Source organism: Ictalurus punctatus, chromosome 7 (genome assembly GCF_001660625.3).
Source record: "Ictalurus punctatus breed USDA103 chromosome 7, Coco_2.0, whole genome shotgun sequence".
NCBI lineage: Eukaryota > Metazoa > Chordata > Actinopteri > Siluriformes > Ictaluridae > Ictalurus > Ictalurus punctatus.
In genome coordinates this window covers 10,738,037-10,761,879 of record NC_030422.2, presented here as the reverse complement: position 1 = coordinate 10,761,879, position 23,843 = coordinate 10,738,037, and the positions used below count along the sequence as shown (strand labels likewise).

At 37.7% G+C, this 23,843-nt stretch overlaps 3 protein-coding genes and 2 long non-coding RNA genes across 10 annotated transcripts; 3 read left to right on the top strand and 2 right to left on the bottom strand.

Moving 5' to 3' along the window:
- Positions 1-2,461: 2,461 nt before the first annotated feature.
- Positions 2,462-6,298, bottom strand: LOC108267658 (stress-associated endoplasmic reticulum protein 1). The gene is made up of 3 exons (XM_017471948.1): positions 6,096-6,298; positions 4,704-4,779; positions 2,462-3,203 (listed from the first exon to the last, which is right to left on the bottom strand). The coding sequence occupies exons 1-3, from the start codon at positions 6,174-6,176 to the stop codon at positions 3,163-3,165; spliced, it is 198 nt and encodes a 65-aa protein (XP_017327437.1). The 5' UTR covers positions 6,177-6,298; the 3' UTR covers positions 2,462-3,162.
- A 1,488-nt stretch (positions 6,299-7,786) lies between these two features.
- Positions 7,787-11,562, top strand: selenot1a (selenoprotein T, 1a). The gene is made up of 6 exons (XM_017471947.3): positions 7,787-7,954; positions 9,085-9,195; positions 9,946-10,072; positions 10,497-10,584; positions 10,882-11,017; positions 11,119-11,562. Exons 1-5 carry the CDS (start codon positions 7,824-7,826, stop codon positions 10,992-10,994), a joined length of 570 nt encoding a protein of 189 aa, XP_017327436.1. The 5' UTR covers positions 7,787-7,823; the 3' UTR covers positions 10,995-11,017; positions 11,119-11,562.
- On the bottom strand, positions 11,332-23,401 carry LOC108267654 (glutamate-rich protein 6). Of its 6 annotated transcripts, none has more exons than XM_017471943.3 (11): positions 23,274-23,401; positions 23,104-23,149; positions 16,121-16,213; positions 15,757-15,849; positions 15,024-15,163; positions 14,504-14,562; positions 14,102-14,304; positions 13,558-13,631; positions 13,329-13,481; positions 12,936-13,158; positions 11,332-12,861 (listed from the first exon to the last, which is right to left on the bottom strand). In XM_017471943.3, the coding sequence occupies exons 1-11, from the start codon at positions 23,342-23,344 to the stop codon at positions 12,613-12,615; spliced, it is 1,404 nt and encodes a 467-aa protein (XP_017327432.2). In that variant the 5' UTR covers positions 23,345-23,401; the 3' UTR covers positions 11,332-12,612. The 6 variants fall into 6 exon arrangements, with proteins under 6 accessions (XP_017327432.2, XP_053537196.1, XP_017327431.1 ...); XM_053681221.1 differs by having other exon boundaries at positions 16,121-16,210; XM_017471942.3 differs by lacking the exon at positions 23,104-23,149 and having other exon boundaries at positions 23,235-23,379.
- LOC108267657 (uncharacterized) lies at positions 14,236-16,540 on the top strand. Its single transcript, XR_001813159.3, has 3 exons — positions 14,236-14,311; positions 14,477-14,607; positions 16,147-16,540. It is a non-coding gene; the product is annotated as an uncharacterized LOC108267657 (long non-coding RNA).
- LOC108267656 (uncharacterized) lies at positions 18,700-21,561 on the top strand. Its single transcript, XR_001813158.3, has 3 exons — positions 18,700-18,771; positions 19,140-19,205; positions 19,419-21,561. It is a non-coding gene; the product is annotated as an uncharacterized LOC108267656 (long non-coding RNA).
- Positions 23,402-23,843: the final 442 nt, after the last annotated feature.

The following is a 23,843-nucleotide window of genomic DNA, read 5'->3' as shown; positions in this document are numbered from 1 at the left end:
TTCTTACTTGCGTCAATATTTGGACTTATCTCAAATTTCTGATTTTTTCATCTCAATATTTGACTTCTTATTTCACATCTCACAAGTGATAGAAAGTTTTAGGTTTGACTGGTAAGTGGCAGCAGTGTCTGTTTACCAGTCAATCTACATCCCTATCCTCACCTATGGTCATGATCTGTGGATATCGTCCAAAGGAGTACAGGTTCCTCTTCGGGGTTGCTGGGTTTTTTCTCCGTGAATGGATGAAGAACTCTCTCTAAAGCTGTATCAGGCACGTCCCAATGGACAGAGACCCCAGAACAGACCCATGAGGATTATATATATATATCTCACAGCTGCCTTTGGAACATCTGGGGGTCCTGACCTTCCCAGCCTGCTGTCACTGTCCACGACGGAAGGAAAAGTAACGAATGAATTTTCACGAAGCGTGCCAATAATTCTTTAGCTGCCTGCAGATGTATGGATGTCTATAGATGCCATTATAGAAATTAAATAAACAATTTTATTCTGGAGCAGAGGAGTGTAATCCTGACTGCCCCTTTAACAGAACAGAAATTTAACTCAGTATTTAATTGCGATTGCTGTAACTGAGTGAAATCCTGTTTTATAAAATGAGATGAATTTGCATTTTGCTACTCGTTTGTCTTGAGCGTTTAAACGGTGACGTCACTGCCACCGCGGTTCTGCTCCTGGCCGCTAGAGGGCGCTGCTGCAGCATATTTACACTCAGGCTATTTGCCAGTGTGAGGAATAGAAAGTGGACAGAGGGGCTTCACGATTGTAACGCAGCAGATCTGAGAACTTGACAGATGTATAAAACAGGGGTTGTCGGTCATTGCATAAAGAGTTTAGCATGAAAAAGAAATCATGTGAGGGGAACAAAATTCTTGTTGTGGCAGGTTGAAGAAGAAGATTCCACAAAACATCTGATGTTGTCACTCCAAGACTACACCTTACTTTGGTAAGTGATCTTACATGGTACCCTCCTTATCCTCCTGGATGAACACACAAGATGATTAGACTCTGAAATCGTGTCCTGGCTACAATTTGGTGACTGTACATTGTTAGAGATAGTCGCCGAGATAGATCAAAGTATGGGCAAGTTTCAGGTGTGCATTTGGATGCTTCCTGACTTGCCCCGAGAACATTGGAGTGGTAATCAATCCAGATGCTTGCTTCACCACCACACCACGAGCCATCACAGGACAGTGAATGACCCATACCGGTCTTTAACGAGAACTCTACGTTCCTGCGGAATGCACACATCGATTTCAGTTGTTTTGAACAAAAATTTGATTGCAGTAGATTCCTTCCAGTTTTGCTTGAATCAGTTCCTTCCAGTTTTGCTTGAATCCTATACTTCCACTAAATATAGTCACCACTCTCGCCATACTCCATTGTTTTGCCGCATTGCTCACGCAGGAGATATATATACATATATATATATACACACACACACGCCCAAGTTTGTTAATCACTAAATCTAGAATGTTGTCAGCGTATTTAGTACTCGGTTAAAATCATCCGATGAAACTGAAGTCAAAAGTAAACAAACAATCAAAATACATATTTAGTATTATACACCCAACGTCAACAAATACTGTACACACACCAAATATTCACAAACATCACCAAATATAAATTATATATATATATATATATATATATATATATATATATATATATATATATATATATATATATATATATATATATATATATATATACACACACATACATACACACACAAACACTAAATATACACAAACAAACCAATATCCAGAAACACAAATATACACAAACACATCTTCAAACACACCAAACATCAGGTGGTCATGTAACGCACAGCAGAAGATCGTTACAAACAATGGGGATCCCAAACTGTTCAAATTTCACATTCACTGGAGAAAATATATTCTTTTATATTAAATAAAGTGATATTTTATATTATCATTTTATATTAGGGCATCCCTGGCCCTACCTCAGTAACCTACCTCAATTTTAACCAAGTTTTCGTTGCTAACTCCATGTTAGACTAGCATCAATTCCAGTAGCTAGGCAGCAAGTCAGATTCTAGCTAATGGTAAATATTCATATTTACAAAGATTGAATGATGTTTACTAGAAAAAAAATCTAGTCTCTTTAAAACTTTCGACTAGGAAAAAAGTAAAAAAAAAAAAATTAAAAAAAAATAAACTTAATACTTTCTATTTTCTAAGTAACTCATTTTTTTCACTTTTACTGGGAGTACATGTTGTTGGCATTTTTTTCTACTTTCGATTGAGTACAATTTGGAAACATTATCTAAACGCAAGTAGAATTTCTCAGTACCCTGCGGAAACTTGTCGAGAACTACCGTTAACAGAAACTTCATGAAACTTCAACATTTGGTTTGTTTTACAGGTGGTGTGGAGGGGGGGAATAAAATAAAATAAATAAATTAAGGAGGACAAACAGAAACTATGCTCTCAATGACATTTTATTTCAGTTTCACCCCATGATCTATTCAAAGCTTCCATTAACTGCACAATTTCTAGGTCACTATGGGGTATCCCAAAGAGTGTGTGCCTGAGAACTTTAAATGAGACGAAGCCCATATGTAGCCCAAAACTCTGGCGCTAATCAGAAATGAAACACACACAGAGGCAGCCAACGGAAATACTGTTAGAATCGCAAAATCATACAGGAATGAAAGAAAATTACACGAGTGGTCAAAGGGAGAGGGTTGATCGCTCAGATTGATTGGGTTACATGCTCCTGTTCCCGGCTTTATTTATTTTTTATTATTATTTTTATATCCTTCACCTCGTGCAAATTTCCCACTATTTGGTCAGTTAAATATTAAAAGAAAGGATACATCAAGTGCCTTCATCTAGGAATAAAAATTACCACATGCTCCAGAGGAATGTAAGAAATTAAGACAAGTCACATCTTAGCCTGCATTGAAACAACAAAGCGTAGTGGACAGCAGTTAATTGCTTGATGAAATCTTCTCATGGTAATAAGGCACAGGAAGAGGAATCGCACGCCGATCGACCTCAGACAGAAGAAATCGCTCAAATTAAACTGAAGGTGCGGACAGAAATTCCTTTATTGCGAAGGAGCAGGAAGTAGTACGTAGGAATGGCGAGTCGTCGCTGGGCGGTGCATCTGTACTTCCTGTTACATTCCCATTCGGATGCTCTGGATGATCTGAAATATGGCTGCGGAGACAAAAAAACAACAACAGAGTCCCATTAAATAAGGGGCCAAGATTAAACTTTTATTACTGCAAACTACCAAACTGAGTGTGCGATATTTTCCTAGAGCAGCATGACCTGAAGTATTCCTCGTATACCCCAAACAGTTTACCAGCTAAATAAAACGTTCGACCTTCAAGGGCTTATCCAATGTAGCTCACTTGAGCTAATAACCCTTTTCTGCATAGTGTTGGCATATGGCAAAAATTAATTTATCTCCAAATTTTTGATAGACAATAATACAAAAGTACCATGTATAACTTGAAAAGGGGGGCTTTAACTAGGGCTATGACAAATGCCTTTTTACCCCCCCCCCCCCCCCAAAACATTAAATAAATAAATAAATAAATAAAATACATAAATACATTTAAAAAAAAAAAAACAAAAACAAAAAAAAAAAACCACATGGCATGGTGCCACAAGGACACTATACTTCTAATAATACAACCCCAATTCCAAAAAAGTTGGGATGCTGTGTAAGATGTAAATAAAAATAGAATGTAATGATTTGCAAATCTCATAAACCCATGTTTTATTCACAATAGAACACAGAAAAGATATCAAATGTCTAAAATGAGGAAATGTACCATTTTAAGGAAAAAATAAGGTAATTTTGAATTTGATGGCCGCAACACGAGTCAGAAAGTTGGGGCAGGCACAACAAAAAGCTGGAAAAGTAAGTGTTTGTAAAAAGAAACAGCTGGAGGAACATTTTTCAACTAATTAGGTTCATTGGCAACAGGTCAGTAAGATGATTGGGTATTATTTAAAAAAAAAAAAAAAAAAAAAAAAAAAAAAAAAAAAAAAGAATCTTAGATTTTACAATCATTGTATTCTGTTATTATTTACATTTTACACAGTGTCCCAACTTTTTTGGAACTGGGGCTGTACATTTACTTTTTCACATTCGAAGTAAGAAAATCTGTCCTCATTTCAGAGGTTTTGCAATTGCACTTTATTTTCTAAAATTTGTGTTTAAAATTTTTTAAATGTATTTTTTATTACTTGAACTAATTCAATAATTAGTTCTAATAAAGAGCAAGCCTGGATTCTCAAACTACTTTTTTGCTCCAGAGAGGAACTGAGAGAAAGACAGTGTCATTTTGTTTGTTTGTTTGACAGATCTGCTGAGATCAGATAAAAGTCTGCCAGAGCTCAAGGGCGATAAAACCTAGAGCAGATAAACAAGAGGAAAAAAAGCAGGGGAACAAAAGCATGTGAGAAAATGTCAAACATTTCATGCAAATACAGTCTGGAACACAAACTGGACAAACACACGGACAGCTGGACCATTTCTCCTTCTAAATAGTGTTATGAGAGCAGCTCCACCTGCTAGGGTTTTTTCTTTGTTTTGCATCCAAATACACCTTTCCATCAGGCCAACCTTGCTTATCATGGTTTTAACTCGAATACAAGGACAAAAACTGAGAGGTCTGATTTTGACGTGGGAAAGCACGCACTCACCTGACCCACACACGACAAAGATAAAAAGCGCCAGGAGCCATGGTCCCACTGAGACTTTGTCATCCGTGGTGTTTTTCTGCAGAAGAAAACTCTTACGTAAATAAAATTACAGACAACTTTCATGTGGTAAACATCGTTATGACACAGACTTTATAGTCTCTTTTTTTTTTTACCTTTGATTTTATATAATATTCTGATCTGGAAGTATTTTTCCTCATGATACTAGCATGCCATGATACTATTACCCCCCCCCCCCCCCCCTCTGTAGACATTTATCAGCATGTAGAGGCTTCTTTATTTTTTCGCATTATATTTCTTGCTAAGATAAGAACATCTCACAATAGTGATTGATTTCAAAAGGAATCAGAAGTTTTTTTAAAAAAAAGGTTTGATTTTACTAATGCTGTTAGTCAAAATACACGAGCGTGTCGTCGGTCTATAATATTAGGACGGTTCTAATAACATGTACACTTTATACTTTCTACAATCATACTGAGGGGAAAAAACAAACAAACAAAAAACATGACTTATCTGAACACATTTTTGAGCCTGATTTTATTAGTAGGCAGATCATCAAATATTAAGTAGAACAATCTGATGTTTTCCATCCGTTTTTGGGGTACTGTAAATAAACAAACAAATAAACAAAAACAAAAGGTGTCACTATATTCCTGGTTGTGTACAAAACCGCGACTAATTAGAAGGTCAATATAGCTAGCTACGTTTCAAAACTGCATACTATCATAATAAACAGTATGTGAATAGGTTGGTAGCTTTACATAGAAAATTGTATACTACCATAATATTTAGTATGTCAATAAGGCCATGGCTATACATGCAAAACTGCACACTAATTATTACGGCACAAATACTATAGCTACGTACCAAAACTACATACTAATTAGTATGCCATTAAACTACAGCGACGTTCCAAAATTGCATACTATTATACTGATTAGTATGCCACTAAATCTATCATACTAACCAGTATGCCACTAATACTACAGCTACGTACCAAATCTACGTACTACAATACTAAACAGTGTGTCAATAAGCTGTACGTGCGAAACCGCGGAGTACCATACTAATAAGTATGACACAAACCCTCGTTCAAAACCGCTTATGGTTGCGCACTATTTGACTTAACTACCGTCTAAAATGGTTATACGCGGCGTTAATAAAAGCTCCATTACTAGATTTTTTTAACTTAAAAGTTTGATTTTGCCGTTTTGAAAGTGGAACAAAACAAAATTCAGACAAAGCTATTGTTGCTTTTTAATGTTTCACTTCACGAAATGTTGTGCCTCTTGTACGTCCCCGTTTAGAAGGAAGTAAGTTAGCTTAGCTCTAAATCTGACACGTTGAACATCTCCATGGATACGGGCGGCTTACCGTCGATTTGACATTGCCTCGCTGCGTGATGTTTTTGCTGTGCTTCTCGTTGGCCATGCGGATTCTCTGCTTTGCCACCATCTTGACGTTGCTGTGTTTAAAAAGACTGCTTCTCTGAAACCGCGTCCAAAATCTGTGACAGGATTTCGAGGTAACGAGGAAAGAAAGTTGTCTCGCTTTATGGCTACGTACTCACAAACGTAACTCCGCCCACCTACCGGAAGTTTGTGTGGATGCAGCCAATCAGCCAAAAGGCTGAATCCGAAACGGAATCCTATTGGGAGTCTAGTGCACTAGATACAGCTCGACAGCCACTGTTTCGTATCATGCTTAGTGCACTTATACAGGCAGGAAGAAGCCATGTGGGAATTGAGCATACATGTAAAGTAACACTTGATGTCAGTGGCGATAAACAAACAAACAAAAATACAAAATGCGTTAAAAAAGATGCTTTTATCCCTAATTTACGAAGTATATACACAGTACATACAATACAATTTTGACGCATGAAAGATGCATACATAAATAGCTTACACAAATAAATTAAATGTAAAAAGTACTAAACAGTAATAAGTCGCTCTGGATAAGGGCGTCTGCAAAATGCAGTAAATGTAATAAAAATGCAACCAAATCAGTATTTGGCGTGACCTCGTTTTTCAGCTGTCTTGGCCGATAAGTCTTCCCAAACATCTTGGAGAACCTGTCACAGGCCTTGGAGATGTTGACTCTCACACTTGCTATTTTGCACATTTGCTCACATTGCTAATAATATCAACCTCACTTATGTTTTTTTTTCTATCTGCAAAGTGTTCACAGACAGACACAGACAGACAGACAGACACAGACACACAGACACACACACACACACACACACACACACACACACACACACACATATATATATATATATATATATATATATATATATATATATATATATATATATATATATATATATATATATATATGTATATTGAAAATCCACGATTTTCTCTTTTCTATTGACACAGTAATACAAAAGGCATACAATAAATAACTTTTGTAACAGTTGTTAGGCTTGTTAGGTTGTTAAAGACTAAATTTGGGGATCATTTTGAAAAGTTTACACAAAAAAAGCATACTATTCCCAGTATACTCATCATCAGAATCTTTATGTGAGAAAAGGAATTTAAAAAAAAAAAAAACTGCACCAATTTACTGTACTTTGTTTAGTTTATTACTGCTCTTTAAATAATTATTTACGTGCAAACTATTAGTTTTAATTACGTTTAAAAACATATATGGTTTACAGTTTTTATTTGCACAGTACTGCATGTATATTTCCCGAAATATATATCCCAAAGTTTGACATAAGTATACAAATGTCCTCAAAAATAAATAAATAAATAAATAAATATGCAGAACAAAAAAAGAGAAAAGTCGCAAAATGGCGGACTTCCCTAGTGACCCGCATGTAAACAAATCGGGTGAAAACAATATAATCTTTTAAAAAAAACTATTTTAAAAAGACAGAATAAATAAAACAAATATATTAACAATATTTGAAAAGTTTAAACAAATATATAAAATTGACTTTACGTTGGAGTTAACTGCTAGCACGTCACCTAATCGATATCAGAATACACGTCACTGGATTGTGAGCCAATCACAGCGCGTTATTTCCACCTTTTAAACCTGCCGGCGACTTCCGGTTTATTCTATTAGCTGCCACAGCTTGGAGAAGGGAAGATGCGCTGGTTTCCGCTCTCTGTGTTACTATTACTGGCCTGCTCGCTTTATCGCGCCGGTGGCCATAACAACGGCGTCAGGAAAACGAAAATGCAGTTTGCAGCCGGTCCGCTTCTTAAATTTCAAATCTGGTAAGAAAGTAAGCACAGCGTTAATTATTTATTTATTTATTTATTTATTTATTTATTACATACCTTTCTTTTGTAGTGCTACAGCTGGCTAATTCTAGGCTTACTATAAAATGCGTCTTTAAAACTATCTAAACATCTTTATTTACATCATATTTACTAATTAAACCTACCCCCGATAGGAAAAGACAGACTTATTTCCCTTTACTTCGTGTTTATTTACATTTCGCAATGACCCTAACGACTAACGTTACTGAGTTCCAAATCACTTGCTCTTCACTACATAAGTGTACTACATAAGGTGCGAATTATTGGCGTACTTAGTGCACTAACTGTCCATTGGAGAGCCGTTTGGGATGCGGCCCATCTGTCAGGCCTTTACTAGCTTCCCATTAAGCTGTTAATTAGATTAGAAACATAGAAAATTTTGAGGCTGTTACTTATACTACCACAATGTAGTGCACTTTTTTAGGTAGCAGAAAGACATTTTTAGGATTGAGCAGTGGTAATTTGTTGTCCAATATAGAGGATATTTTGAGGATTAACAACTCGCCTAAACCTACAATTTATTACTGGGATTAAATAATTTATATGGCTTGTACTGGCTTGTATTTTATTTAATGCATGCCTTCAGAGTCGGTACATAATCTGGGCTTTGGTCAAATTGCACAAGAGGTCGAGGTCTATAAAATATTCACGATTTATCACCTACAGTAGTACTGGAGTTGCTTTTGATGCAGTTAACATGTAAGGTGATCAGTGATGTAAATAATATTCTTAAAAAGAAACATGGGGGAGGGGAGCTCCTGAGTTAATGAATAATATTCAGAGGTCGTTTGATGATGTTTGCCTACTGTTTGGGGTGTGTAAATTTATGAGCAGCACTCAGATTGATGCTTACCCTTTACCTGTTCCCTGGCACAATGACCATATTACACGTGAAAAGCAGTTTTTCTGGTTTGGTGTTTAAAATTTTTTATCATATCTTTTGAATGAGTTTTAAATGTGTTTTGCGTTTTGATCAGCTTCTTTCTTTGCATGCAGGTTTGTTTGACTTTTGCCGAGGCTTGGCTCTCATTTCGCTTGTCGTACCCATCAGATCAGTGACCGTAGTTGTTTGTGTTCTGTTCCAGTATCTCCTGAGGGTACAAGCGGGTGTTTGAGGAGTACACGCAGGCCTTATCCCAGCGGTACCCAGACATCCGCATTGAGGGGGAGAATTATCTCCCGCTGCCTATTTACAGGTAAGACTTGAAAGCCTGCATTGTTTGTGTGTGTGTGTGTGTGTGTGTGTGTGTGTGTATGTATGTGTATAAGCAAGCTAGCCAGCCAGCCACAAGTTACACGTGATCTACGGGGTCCAAGCACCCTTTGCAAATAGCAGTTCTAGTCAAGTTGCACTAGAAAACAAACATGTTCAAGTTTCAATGTCGATAGGTCAGTTCTAATCCTGTCAAATCAATCGACTGACGAACATTGTTTTTTTTATTTAAAAAATCACTAACATGTAACTACAAAAATTTCAGGGACCATGCTCCAAACTTTGCAGATCTACTTAGAATCTTGGCAAATTTGTCTGAATCGATTCATCAGATCATGAGTTATGTAAGGAACAACATGCTGTTTTTTTTGTTTTGTTTTGTTTTAACGGCATGTAGTTGGATTTGACGTAGTGGAACATCCGAGAGACAAGTTATCATTTGCGTCGTTCCTTCACCATCTCTTGCTTTCTTTATCCTGCTTTTGTCAGAAGTTATCCGCGGCCGTGATATCTGTCTTGCGGCTTAAACTTCTGATATAGCATACCCTTTTCTGGTGGCAAAGCTTCAAGATCTTACAGGTTGCAGTCTGATTGCTTTCTGTCACATATGTACACTGCAGAAAACGTTGTACCCTCCCGAGATGTTATAAGGAAGACCGCCGCAAGTGCAGAGGTTTAACGAATAGGGGTTGTTACAGATTTGTCTTTGGTGTGTGTGTTTTTTTTTTTTCAGGCACGTCGCTTCCTTTCTGTCCATTTTCAAACTGTTCCTGATTGGGCTGATCGTCGTAGGCAAGGATCCGTTTGCGCTTTTCGGCATGGAGCCACCACGACTTTGGACTTGGAGTCAAGAGAACAAGGTGAGAGTCGACTCTTTATCCCTGATGGGCTGACAAAGCTTTTTGTGAAACTCTTCATAAATTGGAATTCCACAAATTTTCAAATATACTCACAAAGCTAACCCTTTTTGTTTTCGTGCTGTTATGACTAATCTCCAAGGTAAAGTAAGTGTGTGTGTGTGTGTGTGTGTGTGTGTGTGTGTGTGTGTGTTGGACACATCTGGGACTAATAAAACCTCCAGAAGGGAACTGTTGTCGGGGGCTTAAGTCCCAGAAGTCATTAATCCGTGGACTCCCTGACTAAATTTAGTCTCCTGAATGCTAAGGTGTTACTCAAGATGATGTGTTATTTAGAAAACTCAGCAGCTAGACGTTCAGGTGTGAAACATTTGCTAGTTTTTATGTCTGAGAGTTTAAAACAGTCCTGTCTTCTTGTTCTTGGCAGATCTACGCCTGCATGATGGTGTTCTTCTTCAGCAACATGCTTGAAAACCAGTGCATGTCGACGGGGGCATTTGAAATCACGTTCAACGGTGAGAAGCAAAACGGGCAGAGCAGTGGTTTCAGTACCTGAAAAATACATTCATTCTTAGTTACACTAGAGTGCTGTCGAATTCTCAATTCTGATTGGTCAGAAGGAGTTGGTTAATTTTCTGTAAGAAGAATCGCAGGTTTATATTAATTAATGTTATCGTTTCTACAGTAACAAAAACTGAAACGTCTGTATAGTCTTTGTTATGGCAAAGTTTTCCATAAAGAGAAGTTTATTTCATGTTTACGGAAGGAGTCTCCAGTGTCAGTGCCAATCAGAAGTGCCGTTGTGATTTTAGATGTTCCCGTGTGGTCAAAGCTGGAGTCAGGCCACCTTCCCTCCATGCAGCAGCTGGTGCAGATTCTGGAGAACGAGATGAAGATGAACAGACTTCCACAATATCACTCTTAACCCAGATCTCCAGTTCCTTCCAAGTATGTGTGCACACGCAGGATGGTGAAGGCCGTGGTTTAAGATTCTTTCATTAAATTCTTGATTCACTTGTTCGTAACTATTTCGTTTCTCTTTACGTCAGGTTTATGGTGCGACTCTCCTGCGGTCGTGAGGTGACGTTTTATGAAGGTCTGCACTGAAAGTAGTCCTGCTACCGGTGCAGGCTGGATGCTCCGCCCACTGCTTGCCGCCACGCCCCTCCGGAGAGGCTCCGCCCCAGTCCAGGCACAAACCCTCTGTGGCCATTTATTCCTACTGAATCCCACATACAGTGCAATAACGGTTCACTTCAGGATTGATGCATAAGCAGTATGTTTTAATAAGAGATTTACATGGTTCCTGTATCTGCCTGTAAACGTTACTTTATTTAATCATAGATTGTTATAATGTTAACAAAAAAGTTAAACTTTCTTAACTTGTGCAAATCATGGTTATTTAACATTTGTCAGTTGTTTTACTGATCTGTTTTTTTTTTTTTTATAATTAGCTAAATATGTTAAGGATAATAAAATGAATCATAACAAAGCATGCCTCAGTGTTTTCTTATTGAAACAATTTCTGCCTTAATTGGATAATAATAATAATAATAATAATAATAATAATAATAATAATAATAATAATAATAATTTATTATTATTATTATTATTATTATTATTATTATTATTATTAGGGGCCATGCACCAAAGGTCATAAGCAGTATATCCTCTGTTTTTTTTTGTTACAGGAATCTGTCAGTGACAGAGTAAAAGGGTGATTCAATAATAGGAGTGTCATTAGCCATTGTAACTCTTAAAATGTAATCCATTTGAAAATCGAATTTTTTTTATGTCTAATATCAAAGGTTTCATTTGCTTAACAGCTGCATTTTGCTCTTAAGTAAAAGAGTCCAGGTTTTTAATCATAGAATTATCCAATACACAGAATGAGGTTAACTATCATCCAATTGAACAATTTTCATATTTGTCTATAATCTTTAGGGTAACAGGGTTGTACGTTCACAGGCGACATCACTCACTAAAACAGTACATTTTTATAATAATGCACTCAATCTAATATGCTATGGTCTCTATAGTATAAAGTTATAACTTATAGATGTATAACTGTTGATGTGGTGAAGTTTTCGCTATAACTGGAGAACATTTATGGAAGGAATCTCCATTTTCCTGCATCTGTCAGGGACATTTCACCTCCAGACCATCAGAGGGCCCCTTCCTTGCATTATAATACTCTCTAATCCTGTTCACTGGCTATATAAATAACATGGTTCATGACACTCATTGTGAAGTCTTTCCAATCCAATCGAGTTTGCCCGGGTAAGTTCTGAACCTTTGTGTTTTTATTTTCTTTTTGTTGGCTTCTCTTTGGATACACTATGATTTTTGAAATCCTGTGAATATCTGGGTTTTACCCTGTCCTGTTTTTCAGTAACAGGACAAACTGTGCTTTTTTCTTCTTCTTCTGTCTAATTAATTGTGCTCAATTTATTTACATGTTTCAATAGACTCGTGTGGTAGAGTTTGCTTCTTTAGGAGTCAAGTCAAAACTTAGAATTAAGTATTGATCCTGAGGTCAGCGGTCACTGGCAGTCCTGCAGGCAGTGCTGTATATAGGCCTTGTCCTTCTCCTCCATCCTTATGCTGGAGCTGAGCCTCAGAAGTCTCTGTCCCTCTGAGATGAGGCCTGGGGGGAGCCTGAGAGACCGACGGCTAGCATCCGAGTGGAAATCAAGGCACCAGCGCAGGCGTTCGAGAGCCAGACGGGCGTTGACCTGGCTCACCTGCAGCATCAGCTCATCTTTACGCAGCGATGGAGTAGGGTCACTTGGCTGCATACACACACCGCTCTGTAAACTCTTTCTTCAATGTGTCTTATGGAATTATATAAATAAGCTTACTCTACCTTTATGCAGCTGCCTACGCTAAAGCGAGCATGCTGTCCCGAGGCCAGGAAGGTCACGAAGACAGAACCTTGTCCCCGAACTCTGACCCCGATGTTTTTATTGAGTGACTGGAAGATGGGTTTGAAGGGTGTCAGATTGTTCGTGTTGTCTGTCCATTTCCACTTGCTTCTTCTGGACCTGTCTTCATTTAGACTCAGCCCTCCCCATGCGTCCATGTGCAACCTAAGAAAATAATATTAATCAACTAATTTTGATAGCTAAATGCATTTTACATACTGTGTGTGTGTGTGTGTGTGTGTGTGTGTGTATGGAGCGCATACAGCACATCATCAGCTAAGAACAATAACTAATCCACGGATCGTTCATTGTTAGAGCTGGCTTCATGCCCTTACCAGGTACTCCCGTTGCTATGGTAACAATCGGCAATGCCACTGGACTGGAAGAAGGCTCTGATTGGAGAACTTGACCTGAGGTCATCAAGAACGATGCAGACGCCCTCTGTATCATCTATGAAAGCGATAATGGCCAAATTTCCTGAAGGATAGCTACATTAGCAAGGATAAGGAGTGTTCAGTTTGTCAACGTATGTTCAGATCCACTTTTTTTTTTTTGGAAGGATACAAGATTTGGGCAGTGCCGTCTGGAAGCGCTGTGAGAAATTTATTCCCATTCGAGTAAAACTTCTGCATGTGGCCCTGCAATAACCAAAGCCATAAGTAAGGACTAAACCATAAGAAGTTGATTGTCCCCCAAGTATTTTATTCCTCTTACACCACAGCAATTTGGCAGCAATAATATTTTTTATTCCTTAAAGAACAACAAATTGTACTTTTTCCATTTATAGTTACATTTAATGTCCACGTAACAAGTCAGTGCCAGTTCTTGCTTTTGCTATAGCGACTATAAACAATCTCTCTTAAACAAACAACAGCAAAAAAATAAATAAATAAATAAACAACGCAGCTTGTCATGTTACACAGAAACAGTAAAAGATGATGAACATTTGATTATTGATAGCACTTGATTATTGTTGTTATTAAGATGAGATTCAACCAATGAGAAGTCGACAAGGGCATGTTAAATAAATAAAAACAGTACTGGAAGTTCATATTCCAATATTATCACAGATTTTCCACAACTATTTGAAGAAATGTTTTCTTCAAACCTGATGATGGCACAGACCAAACCCAGCTGGAAGTGAACTATTAGTGCTGCAGAGCTGGGACGGTCTGGGATTCGCCTCTTTTATGTCGTTCTCCCTCGCGGACAAGCGTTCACTCTCTCTGAAGCGGATGTAATCTGAAAGCCGGAAAGTGATGGTGGTGTACAAACCAGAAGACGTCACTTTGCAGCCCGGAATCTCGGTTTCTGCGAGGTAAAATCTAGATTCTAAACACAGCCATGTTGCACTTCATTTATATAATAAGTATCCGTGTTAATAACGTTATTAATCAACACCTTTCGACCAATAAAATTCAAGAATTCAACAGCAATGTGGGATAATTTTTTCTATGATGTCGGAATTTGATGTTTGAGTCAGATCAGAACTGTAAGATGGTGTACTCACGGTTTCCTGAAGACAGCTTTTTAGCCTTTCTCAGACATTCCTCTGCAACCCTCTGCAATCTTTGGAAACATGGAGGGGGGACGGACATGTCAAATAAGTAGAGAGTGAGTAGTAATCATTGGCAACATTTGCCACTATACTGTACAATGTATAATATAATAGTATGCAACAAAATATGTAGTATGAAAGAATGAAGTAGTGTATATACTACTATGCAGTCATGTGACCTTGAGAACCTTTTTTTCTTTCCTGTTTCTGGGTGCCAAAATATATAAAATTGTAGTAGCTAAGTATTAAATATTAAATATTGCTATGCTAGTGAACAAGCAAGTTATTAGCTAGCAAGCTAGACTGTACAGACTCTGTACATAAATGCATTGTTAAATATTCTAAACTTTTTTGTTGTTGTTGAAATGTTGTTACAACACTAGCTAGTTAGCAAGCCTCCATGGCTTGACGTTAGCGCTGGAAAATCCGATTCCTGCTAATTGCTGCTCGTGATTATTCCGTGTCTTGAGACCTTGCTCTGTCTCTGTGCTCCCACGCTTTCTCCAAATTGGAGTCATGTTCCTGTGAATATTCAGCACAGTGTCCCTGCAGCAAGTGCCACTCCTGCTCCAACTTCTTAAACACCTCCATATTCCCAGGGCAGCAGAAATCCTGCAGAGCGAGCAGAGAACCTTTTTGAGTGGATACGCATGGAAAGTTCAGCTACCAAAAAGAGTAAAAACTCCAACCAAAAAAAGTTTTCGTTTACAAAAAAGTATTTAGCTAAAAATATGCTAAATGGATATAAAAATGCTATCAGGTTAAAATAGTCGTAAAGGCTAATATCATAATACACACTTTTTTGTAACCAGTGTTGTCTATCTAGGTTCTAGCTATCCTTATGTAGGAGAAGGTGTAGAGACTTTAAATGTATTTTTGGCCCCGGGAGCTTTCCTGTTGGCCTCTGGGACAGCAGTGATTTTTTGGATATCGGACGGGGATTCTGGGTTTTAGAAAATTAAAAATCAACGTAAATTACAATTTAGTTACAAACTATGGAGTTACATTTTATGTAATAGTACAAAAAGCTTGTTAAAAATAACACTTATTAAATCGGATCTTGATTCCCGAGTTTCAGGCCAGTGTTTTTCCAATTTTTGGGTTTGGTTTGGAGAATTTTTGGAGAAGTTTTGAAATGATAGATAGATAGATAGATAGATTTAGGTAGCTGGTGAGAGATACTTTAATTAACCTTTTAAACCTACCTCAGGACTCAGGGTCTTTGAAAAATCAAGCAGAGGCTTTGCTTTCGCACCGCAAATCTCGCACAATACTGTATGGTCACTAGTAGACGGGGGCTGGAAGAGTTCAGATTACATACTTTTCATTCATCAAGATAATAACATATATTTTTAAAATGTACTGTTTTTCAAGGGAGTGTAAATTGCAAACGAATCCTTTTTTTTTTAAACGACTCTCTGAATCAGTTAAGTTGATTTGAATCACTATTAATGCATCAAACATTTTGCTTTGTGCTTGAACGTACTCGCTTGTGTGTTGCGTGTTGCATTAAACTGTGAATTTGTCACTGTGTTAAAGTACACAGCATGTACAGAGTGAGTGCTCTACCTGAAGATTGCTTTTTCTCCATTCAGACTCTCTACTGTATCCCAGGACTCCGTGGAAGCCAGATTGAGGTACAGCTGCCTTCTTCTCCATCTGCTAAATAAGGAAACCAGGAAAATTAGTCCATCTGCATCCAGTGGCGGCTCGTCCATAGGGGCAAGTTTTGCAGTGCCCCACCATCTACACCAGCCGTTCAACATATATTAATCTTCATAAAGTCCTTAATCAGTCTACTCTAGGTTTTATATTTCATTGCAAAACTAATGATCTCTTCTGATTGACCAGTGGTTGCTATTGGAGAGATACCAGCCAAAGTTCCATTGATTTGCTCCCCTTCTAGATGTTACACAATTGCAGGGCAGCATGCTCACTGCCCCATTTAGTGCCATAGAATTGTTTTTTTATGCCAAAATAATCGTATCATTTAAAAATACACTGTGTCATCTTGTTTTATAGCAAATAAACAAAGGCAAAGAGTAACTGCAGGCAGTGTGTGGAGTGGATAAGAAACATGTGTGCACCACAGTGACCTTGTTTTCCAATGCCCAAATTTGTGGTGACAGATTTTCAGGTCTTATTGTGTATGTGTGTATTTTTTTATTTTATTTTATTTTATTTTTTAAAGATGTAGTTCTGGTGACCTGGTGACTGAAAACACACTTGCTGTTTCAAATGTGCTTAAACGTTATGCATCACCATGGACTGATTTTTTTCTGGACCTGTGTCCTGTTTAAAGCAAAGCAGGCAGTTTTATCTATAAAATCATCCCACCATTTGCTTTTCACATTGTATTTCTCTGCTTTGTAAGCAAACTCTTTGGTTTTATATATTGTATAACTGTATAATGTTCATATATGTTCATAAGAACTAGCCTTTGTTGAAAACGCCCTGTTTTGATGAAAAGCATAATTTACATTTATGTGTTCTGCTTGCTGTGAACTCCATTGCTGTGCAATTTGTATAAAAGCTAAAGCCCCAAAACAATCTTCTGTGAGGGAAATTATTCATTTTTACTTATTCATAGTTTTGTTCTGTTCATGTTCATCTGAGGATAATGCCTAAGAAGTTCATGTCATGTCACTTAGATCATTACAGAATGTTTATCTGCTTACAGAGACACAAACATGTTCTTAAGTTCAAGGTTCGTCTGTATATCTTCTAAGACCCTGAAACAAAGCCTGTTTGAACTGCATCAAACTGCTTCTTATCGGTACACAGAAGTGTGTCATGCTCTGCATTTCATATGTAGAGTAGTGGTTCAGCACAAGCGCTTTAGAGCGCTCTCATTATTCTATCCTACTTTCTTCTATCCTGTATTAACCATCTTTCTGTAATAAACCTTTTTTTAGAGTAATTAGAGAAACCAGTGCTTTATAGCAGCTCACGACAATTACTCATGACAATTTTGCATCTCCTGGCTGGGCTGCGCGAGTCTTTCAGCTTTTCTGGACACCAAGCAAACCGTAGGATGCCTGTGGAAAAGTTTCACCCTGAGATCCCTGTTGACATGCAGGTGGTTTGTCCTTTGTTGTGCAAAGCGAAAGACCGATGCAGAGTTACCACTGACTGGTAGGAATCATCAAGAATTTAGAATTAGAATTTAGCTCCAATATTATATGGAGCGATTTCTTATAAGAAATTCCAGGAACTTCGCCTCTGCGATGTCAGAGATATTGGTGTTTCTTAGATCACAGCTTCAAAACTGTGTGTGTGTGTGTGTGTGTGTGTGTATATATATATATATATATATATATATATATATATATATATATATATATATATATATATATATATATATATATGAGAGAGAGATAATAACTGTAAAAATATTTGCTAACGGAAAGAGTCCAGTTCGATCAATAACTAAGCCCACCACAAACTAGTCTCTGAGCTGCTGGAGCTGCAGAATTTATTTTACGTTATTATTTTAGGCATATTATATTTGTCAATACCCTTGACTTAGATGAAGATCAGATCATATTTTATGACAAATTTATGCAGAAAACCATGAAATTCCAAAAGGTTCACATACTTTTTTTTTGCCAATGTATATAGTAGTGGTTCAGCACAAGTGCTTCAGAGCACACTCATTATTCTATCCTGCTTTATTCTATCCTGTATTAACCATTTTTCTGTAATAAATCTTTTTTTTTTTTTTTTTTTACCTCAGAGGACGAGTCTGTGAGTATTGTCTAATTTCCACGACACCTCCAAAAACTCTCCTTCATCTCCTCAAATTGTTTGTTGCCTTGGAAACGCGTCTGCCAGTTATTGTCGGTTAGCCACGCCCATGGGTGTAACCACGCGTTCTTTGGGGGGTCGTGTTCGCCCCCCCCCCCCCCTGTTAAGGAAATACCAACGTGTTCCCCCTCCAATATACAGTAGAAAATATTTTCTATATGTCCCTCTTTAATGAACCCTGCCAACGGATCTGTCTTTTCTTCATCTATTCTATTTATTTATGTCTATTCTTTTTAATATATTTCCGTTTGTTAAGGAAAATCGGTGTGTGACCCCCCTCCAATTGTACATTTGGTTGCGCCCATACTCAACGCAAGTTCGTTGATATATTTCAGCGGCTCAGTCTGTAAGAAATGGAGACAGCAGACAAGCGTAGAAAAGTGCAGCAGAGCATACAAGCTTTTTTTCAGACAGTAAGTAACTACATACCTAAATAGTAGGTAACTTTTACTTGGCAACGAGAGATATGGAACTGCCGTCTGAGTTGTGGCCATATTGTAGTTCTCCATTCGGAACTAGTTATGGCAGTTTGTCTTTAGAATTAAGAAAAGAAAACTCCAGTACCCTTTACATAGCTAACGTTTCAGGTTACCACTATATATTGTTGTACACTTTGTACACTTTGTACACTTATTACATAGCAAGCTAAACAGCATGATGACATTAAGATAATAAATGACACCAGTTACACAAACAGAAGATTCAGTTTATCAAATTAAAATGATCATCTAAGTCAGTCATTGCTCTTCTGGGAGAATAATGGTACTTGGTCACAATGCAGGCAGCACAGCAGCAAGACAGTGAGAGGGAGAGGCAGGCTGAATGCAGTGGACATGCAGATGATCAGGTGAGAAATTGTGTTGTGGACAATGATGCAGTTTAGTAGAGCACATAGTTACTTAGCTTAATAGGTACCTTAGTAAAGGCACTACAGGTATCTTGTGCCTTTATTAACCATCATGTGTATAGATTACTGTAGTTTTATCCATTTAACTGCAATCATTGATTAATTGGTGATAAAATGTAGTTATTTAAACACTACATATTATGTTTATTTCAGGAGACTCACAGGTTCTCTCAATATGAAGACAGTGATTGTCATTCAGCGGCGATACCACATTTGTACCGCAAACTGCCTGTCAGTACTCAACTTTCGTCTCAGTTACAAAAGCAGCAGCACATGGCCAGAAATAGTCTCTTAAAGATTGTGGGTGGGATGATGTGCTTGGCAAGTGCTTGGAAATGCTTTCAGGGGCCATGACAACAAAGAGGGCCACTTCCACCAGGTGATTAAGTACAAGGCAGAGGGTGATGAAGAACTTAGGAGCTGGCTTCAGCATCACAATAATTTCACTAGCCCAAAAATTCAAAATGAGGTCCTTAAAATTGTCAGTAACAATTTTACGTGAAATTACAAACGAGCTTCAGTCATTGCCAGTGGTTCAGTATTCCCTTATAATTGATGGGACACAGAACGCAGCAGGAGTTGAGCAGGAGTCCTTCTGTATGCGTTTCATTGACAATAACTTGCAACCAAGAGAGGAATTCATCGGCCTATGTCAGGTCACATCCACTACTGGAGAAAACATAGCTAGTGTAGCTAAAGATGTTCTAATTTGCTTAAATCTCCCACTATCACAACTACGGGGTCAAACTTACAATGGGGCAGCCAATATGTCTGGTAAGGTGCAAGGTGTACAAGCTCATCTCCAGAAAGAACAGCCTCTGGCGGTGTATGTTCATTGTGGGTCGCATTGTGTGAATCTGATCATGCAAGCTGCTTGTATATCCTCCCCATTATAAGAGATGCAATGCACTTAGTGCATGAATTGGGGACTTTGTTCAACCAGTCCGGGAAGTTCAAGGTTATCTTTGCCGCTATAGTGAAATCAGATCACACATCTCTTCATACATCTTTAAAGCCTCTCTGCCCCACCAGGTGGACAGTGCGAATGCCAGTATTGCGCTGTCCTCACCCAATATGAATCTGCGCTCACAACCACAGAAGAAATGTCTCAATCCGCCACAATGGAAATGTCTGCAAAAGCAAGTGGCCTTCATTGCAGGTTTTTGAGAGGAAATGCCATTCTTGGTATTATTCTGGCAGAAAATATCATGGCTGTCTTGGAGGAGCTGAACATTTCTCTACAGCAGAGAAGCCAAACAACATCAGGGATGCTGGCTGCTGTAGAGCATGTGAAGAGAGCCTTGCAAATGAAAAGATCTGAAGAGCACTTTGACCAGCTGTACTCCAGAGCATCACAGGTTGTAACATCTCTAAACCTGCAGCCCATCGAGATGCCTCTTTTATGGATGCCTCCGAAGCGCTTCACTGGTCCTGCCACACCACATCGTCATTATACTGCCCAAGCATACTACAGAATGCAGTACTTTAGTTCCTTGGATACTGCTGTGATGCAGTGCACTGAGTGTTTCAGCCAGGATCGGCTACAAAGGCTGCAAAAATTAGAAGACCTACTCCTCTCTGGAAAGATTGATGCAGACCTAGATGAATACCCAGAGTTGAATGTCACAGCTTTAGAAGTGCAGCTGAAATGTTCCAGGCCAACTACAAATATTCAACCTCTTCAGAGGTAGCAGAAATTTTATGGGAAATGATGCCTGAGGTGCAACACTTTTTCAGGCAAGTTGAGGTCCTTTTGAGACTGCTAATGGTTGTTTCTGCCTCCTCAGCCGGAGGCAGAGAGAAGTTTCAGTGCCTTGAGACGTCTGAAGACTTGGCTGAGAACTACAATGATGCAGTGTCGGCTAAACAATATTGCCATTTGCCATGTGCATCAAGAGAAATTGGATGCATTGGACAAGACACAAATCTGTCAGAGCCTAGTTGAGTTCAGTGATGAGTGCCTCCAGGTTTTTGGGTCATTTATTTAGATGATACCTTTCCATTTCCACCCCTTGCTACATTGTCTGTAGCTGCAGTACACATACTCACCCCATTTTTACACCCAAAGAGCCATACATCTAACATTACACTGCTGAAACTGATTCCGACACTCATTCAACACTCACATAATTTAATTTACAACAAGATAATTCATAACTTTGCTTTTACCATTGTTGTCTGTCAAGTTTTTGACTTTTATTTTTTTGTACAAGTCATTCATTCACATTACACTTTTCAGTGTAAATAGATAGACTTACTTTAAGATAAATAAAAAATATATAAAGTTGGACATCTATTGGAAGTCTATTATGATTTTTTTCTTTGATAAAGGAATAATCTGTCATATGTTCAAATACAGCATTGGTTGTTGTAGTCACTTCGTTTACATGAACTTATTTTGAATGTGTAATTTTGTACCCGTTAGAAGTTATTCTATTTGCTACTACTGGAAAATGCTTAATTCTATTTGGCTGGTGCGATTTCATACATTTTAGCACCATCTAGTGGGTCTTGTTGAAATAGAAAAATATTTTAGTAAAATAACCATTTTTTTGTGTTGATAGCGTTTTCACTACTTTGTAAGAGGTGAATCGGAAGTAGCCTGCTTGCATGTGTCTGTAAAAATTCTACATCTTTGTATCACATTCTTAGAAAAATTCCTAAAAAAAAAATTTCACCTTGAACGTCTTTGCTTGGAAGCATCCGTGGAGAAATTGTATTTACAACATATATAGTGCTGAATTTAGTTTCATAGGTAGTCATCGTTTCTGAGTTTGTTTAAAAGTCGTGATTGCGTGTTTAAATGTTAACCAATGTCCATACCATGGTTACGCCATTGGCCACGCCCATTCATCGCTGATCGGCAGAAAATTGATGCTTATGTAACTGAGTGCTGGAATCACAGGCGAGCTGATGCACGCGCCATTTTCTTTTTCTCTCTACAAAGAGGTGTTTTCAAATCACTACCTAGTGTGTTAACCCTTGAATGCACGTGAATTTTACTACATATTATTATTATTATTATTATTATTATTATTATTATTATTATTAAGCTATTAGTAAGCTATACTGTTGTGTACTTTCATTCTAATGTAATATAATGTAAATGTTAGGTTAATATAAATACATAAACAAATAGAAGCCTGTCATGCAATAGTGAAAGGTACACCTGAAAGCAAATGTACCTCTACATTTATTATTTTTACTATGGATTTACAAATTAAAAGTAACAATGAAATCTGGGTATATCCTGTAACTAACAATAAAATAGTATAAATAAGAAATTAAGTAGGTTAAAGGATTTTTTGTTGTTGTTGTTGTTTTTTGTCATGACCCTACTGATATCCAGATCTGATTTGAATGGCATCAGATATTATAACTAAGGGGATACATAAGCAGTTCAGAGGATATAAAAACCTGGTTGGAGGCACTTACAGACAAAGGGCACCAGAGAATGTGAATATAAAATTCAGAAAAGGGGGCACAAACTTTTGAACTGCCATGATTTTTGTTCTATCGCTATTAATATTTGAATATGCACCATTTTTACTGTTTATTTTATTACCTTTTTATGTTAATCACCGAAATGCATTTCTTTTTTTTCTTAGTTGTCCTCCGAGGGTGTGCAAACTTTTGCATCATTCATTTAGATAGGATTGCAATATCACTACATTTTATGCAGTGATTTTTAAGTACTCCCATTGTATTTCATTTCCCATATGGTTATTTTAGTTTACTACAGAAAGAAAACCAGGAGAATATTTTTACATAATGGCCATACGACTCTAAACATCTGTCTTTTCTATTTTAAGATGGAAAATTGAGATCTTCTACTCACAAATGGATGTGGATGTTCTTCTACTTGAGAGGCTTGCACTGTCCATCTACACACACACACACACACACACACACAAACAGAGAGAGAGAGAGAGAGGAGAAACCCAATCCTGGGTCTCGTGAAAGTCTGACCTGAATCAGAAGTCAGGTGAAGATGGACAGATCACTCACTTCACTCTCCGTCGTGGCCGTGCACAGTGCCAGTGTGTTGATTGTATCCATGGATATTGAAATGCTGACATGGCCTTGTTTGTGTGTAATATCAGCGTCCGCAGGAGTCCTGGCAGCCGGCCACATTAGAGGAGCAAAGTACAAAGACAGACGCATGGCATTGTGGGAATGTTTTACAGGTGAAATCTGAAAACACACGGGGTCATAATATTCCTACATAATCCCTTGAAAAGAAGGAAGGATGAAAGAGGGTAAGAAAGAAATAAAGCAAAAGGAAGGAAAGAATGAAGAAAGGGATCTATCTATCTATCTATCTGGAGTCCACTGTAATATTACTGACACCCTTTAATAAATGGAGGAAAAAATCGAATTGTTGGAAATTGCTGAAGAATTGCAATTAAACATTTTGTTTAATGTTAGAATGTTGGATTATTGGAAAATAATCAACATTGGTGTGCTAAAAGTAACACCACTTTATCACAGCACTCGGTGGTTGATTATTTTCCTATAACAGCACACCCCCAAAGTTATCCCTAACATATGTCACCCTTACACAAATGGATTTGGGAA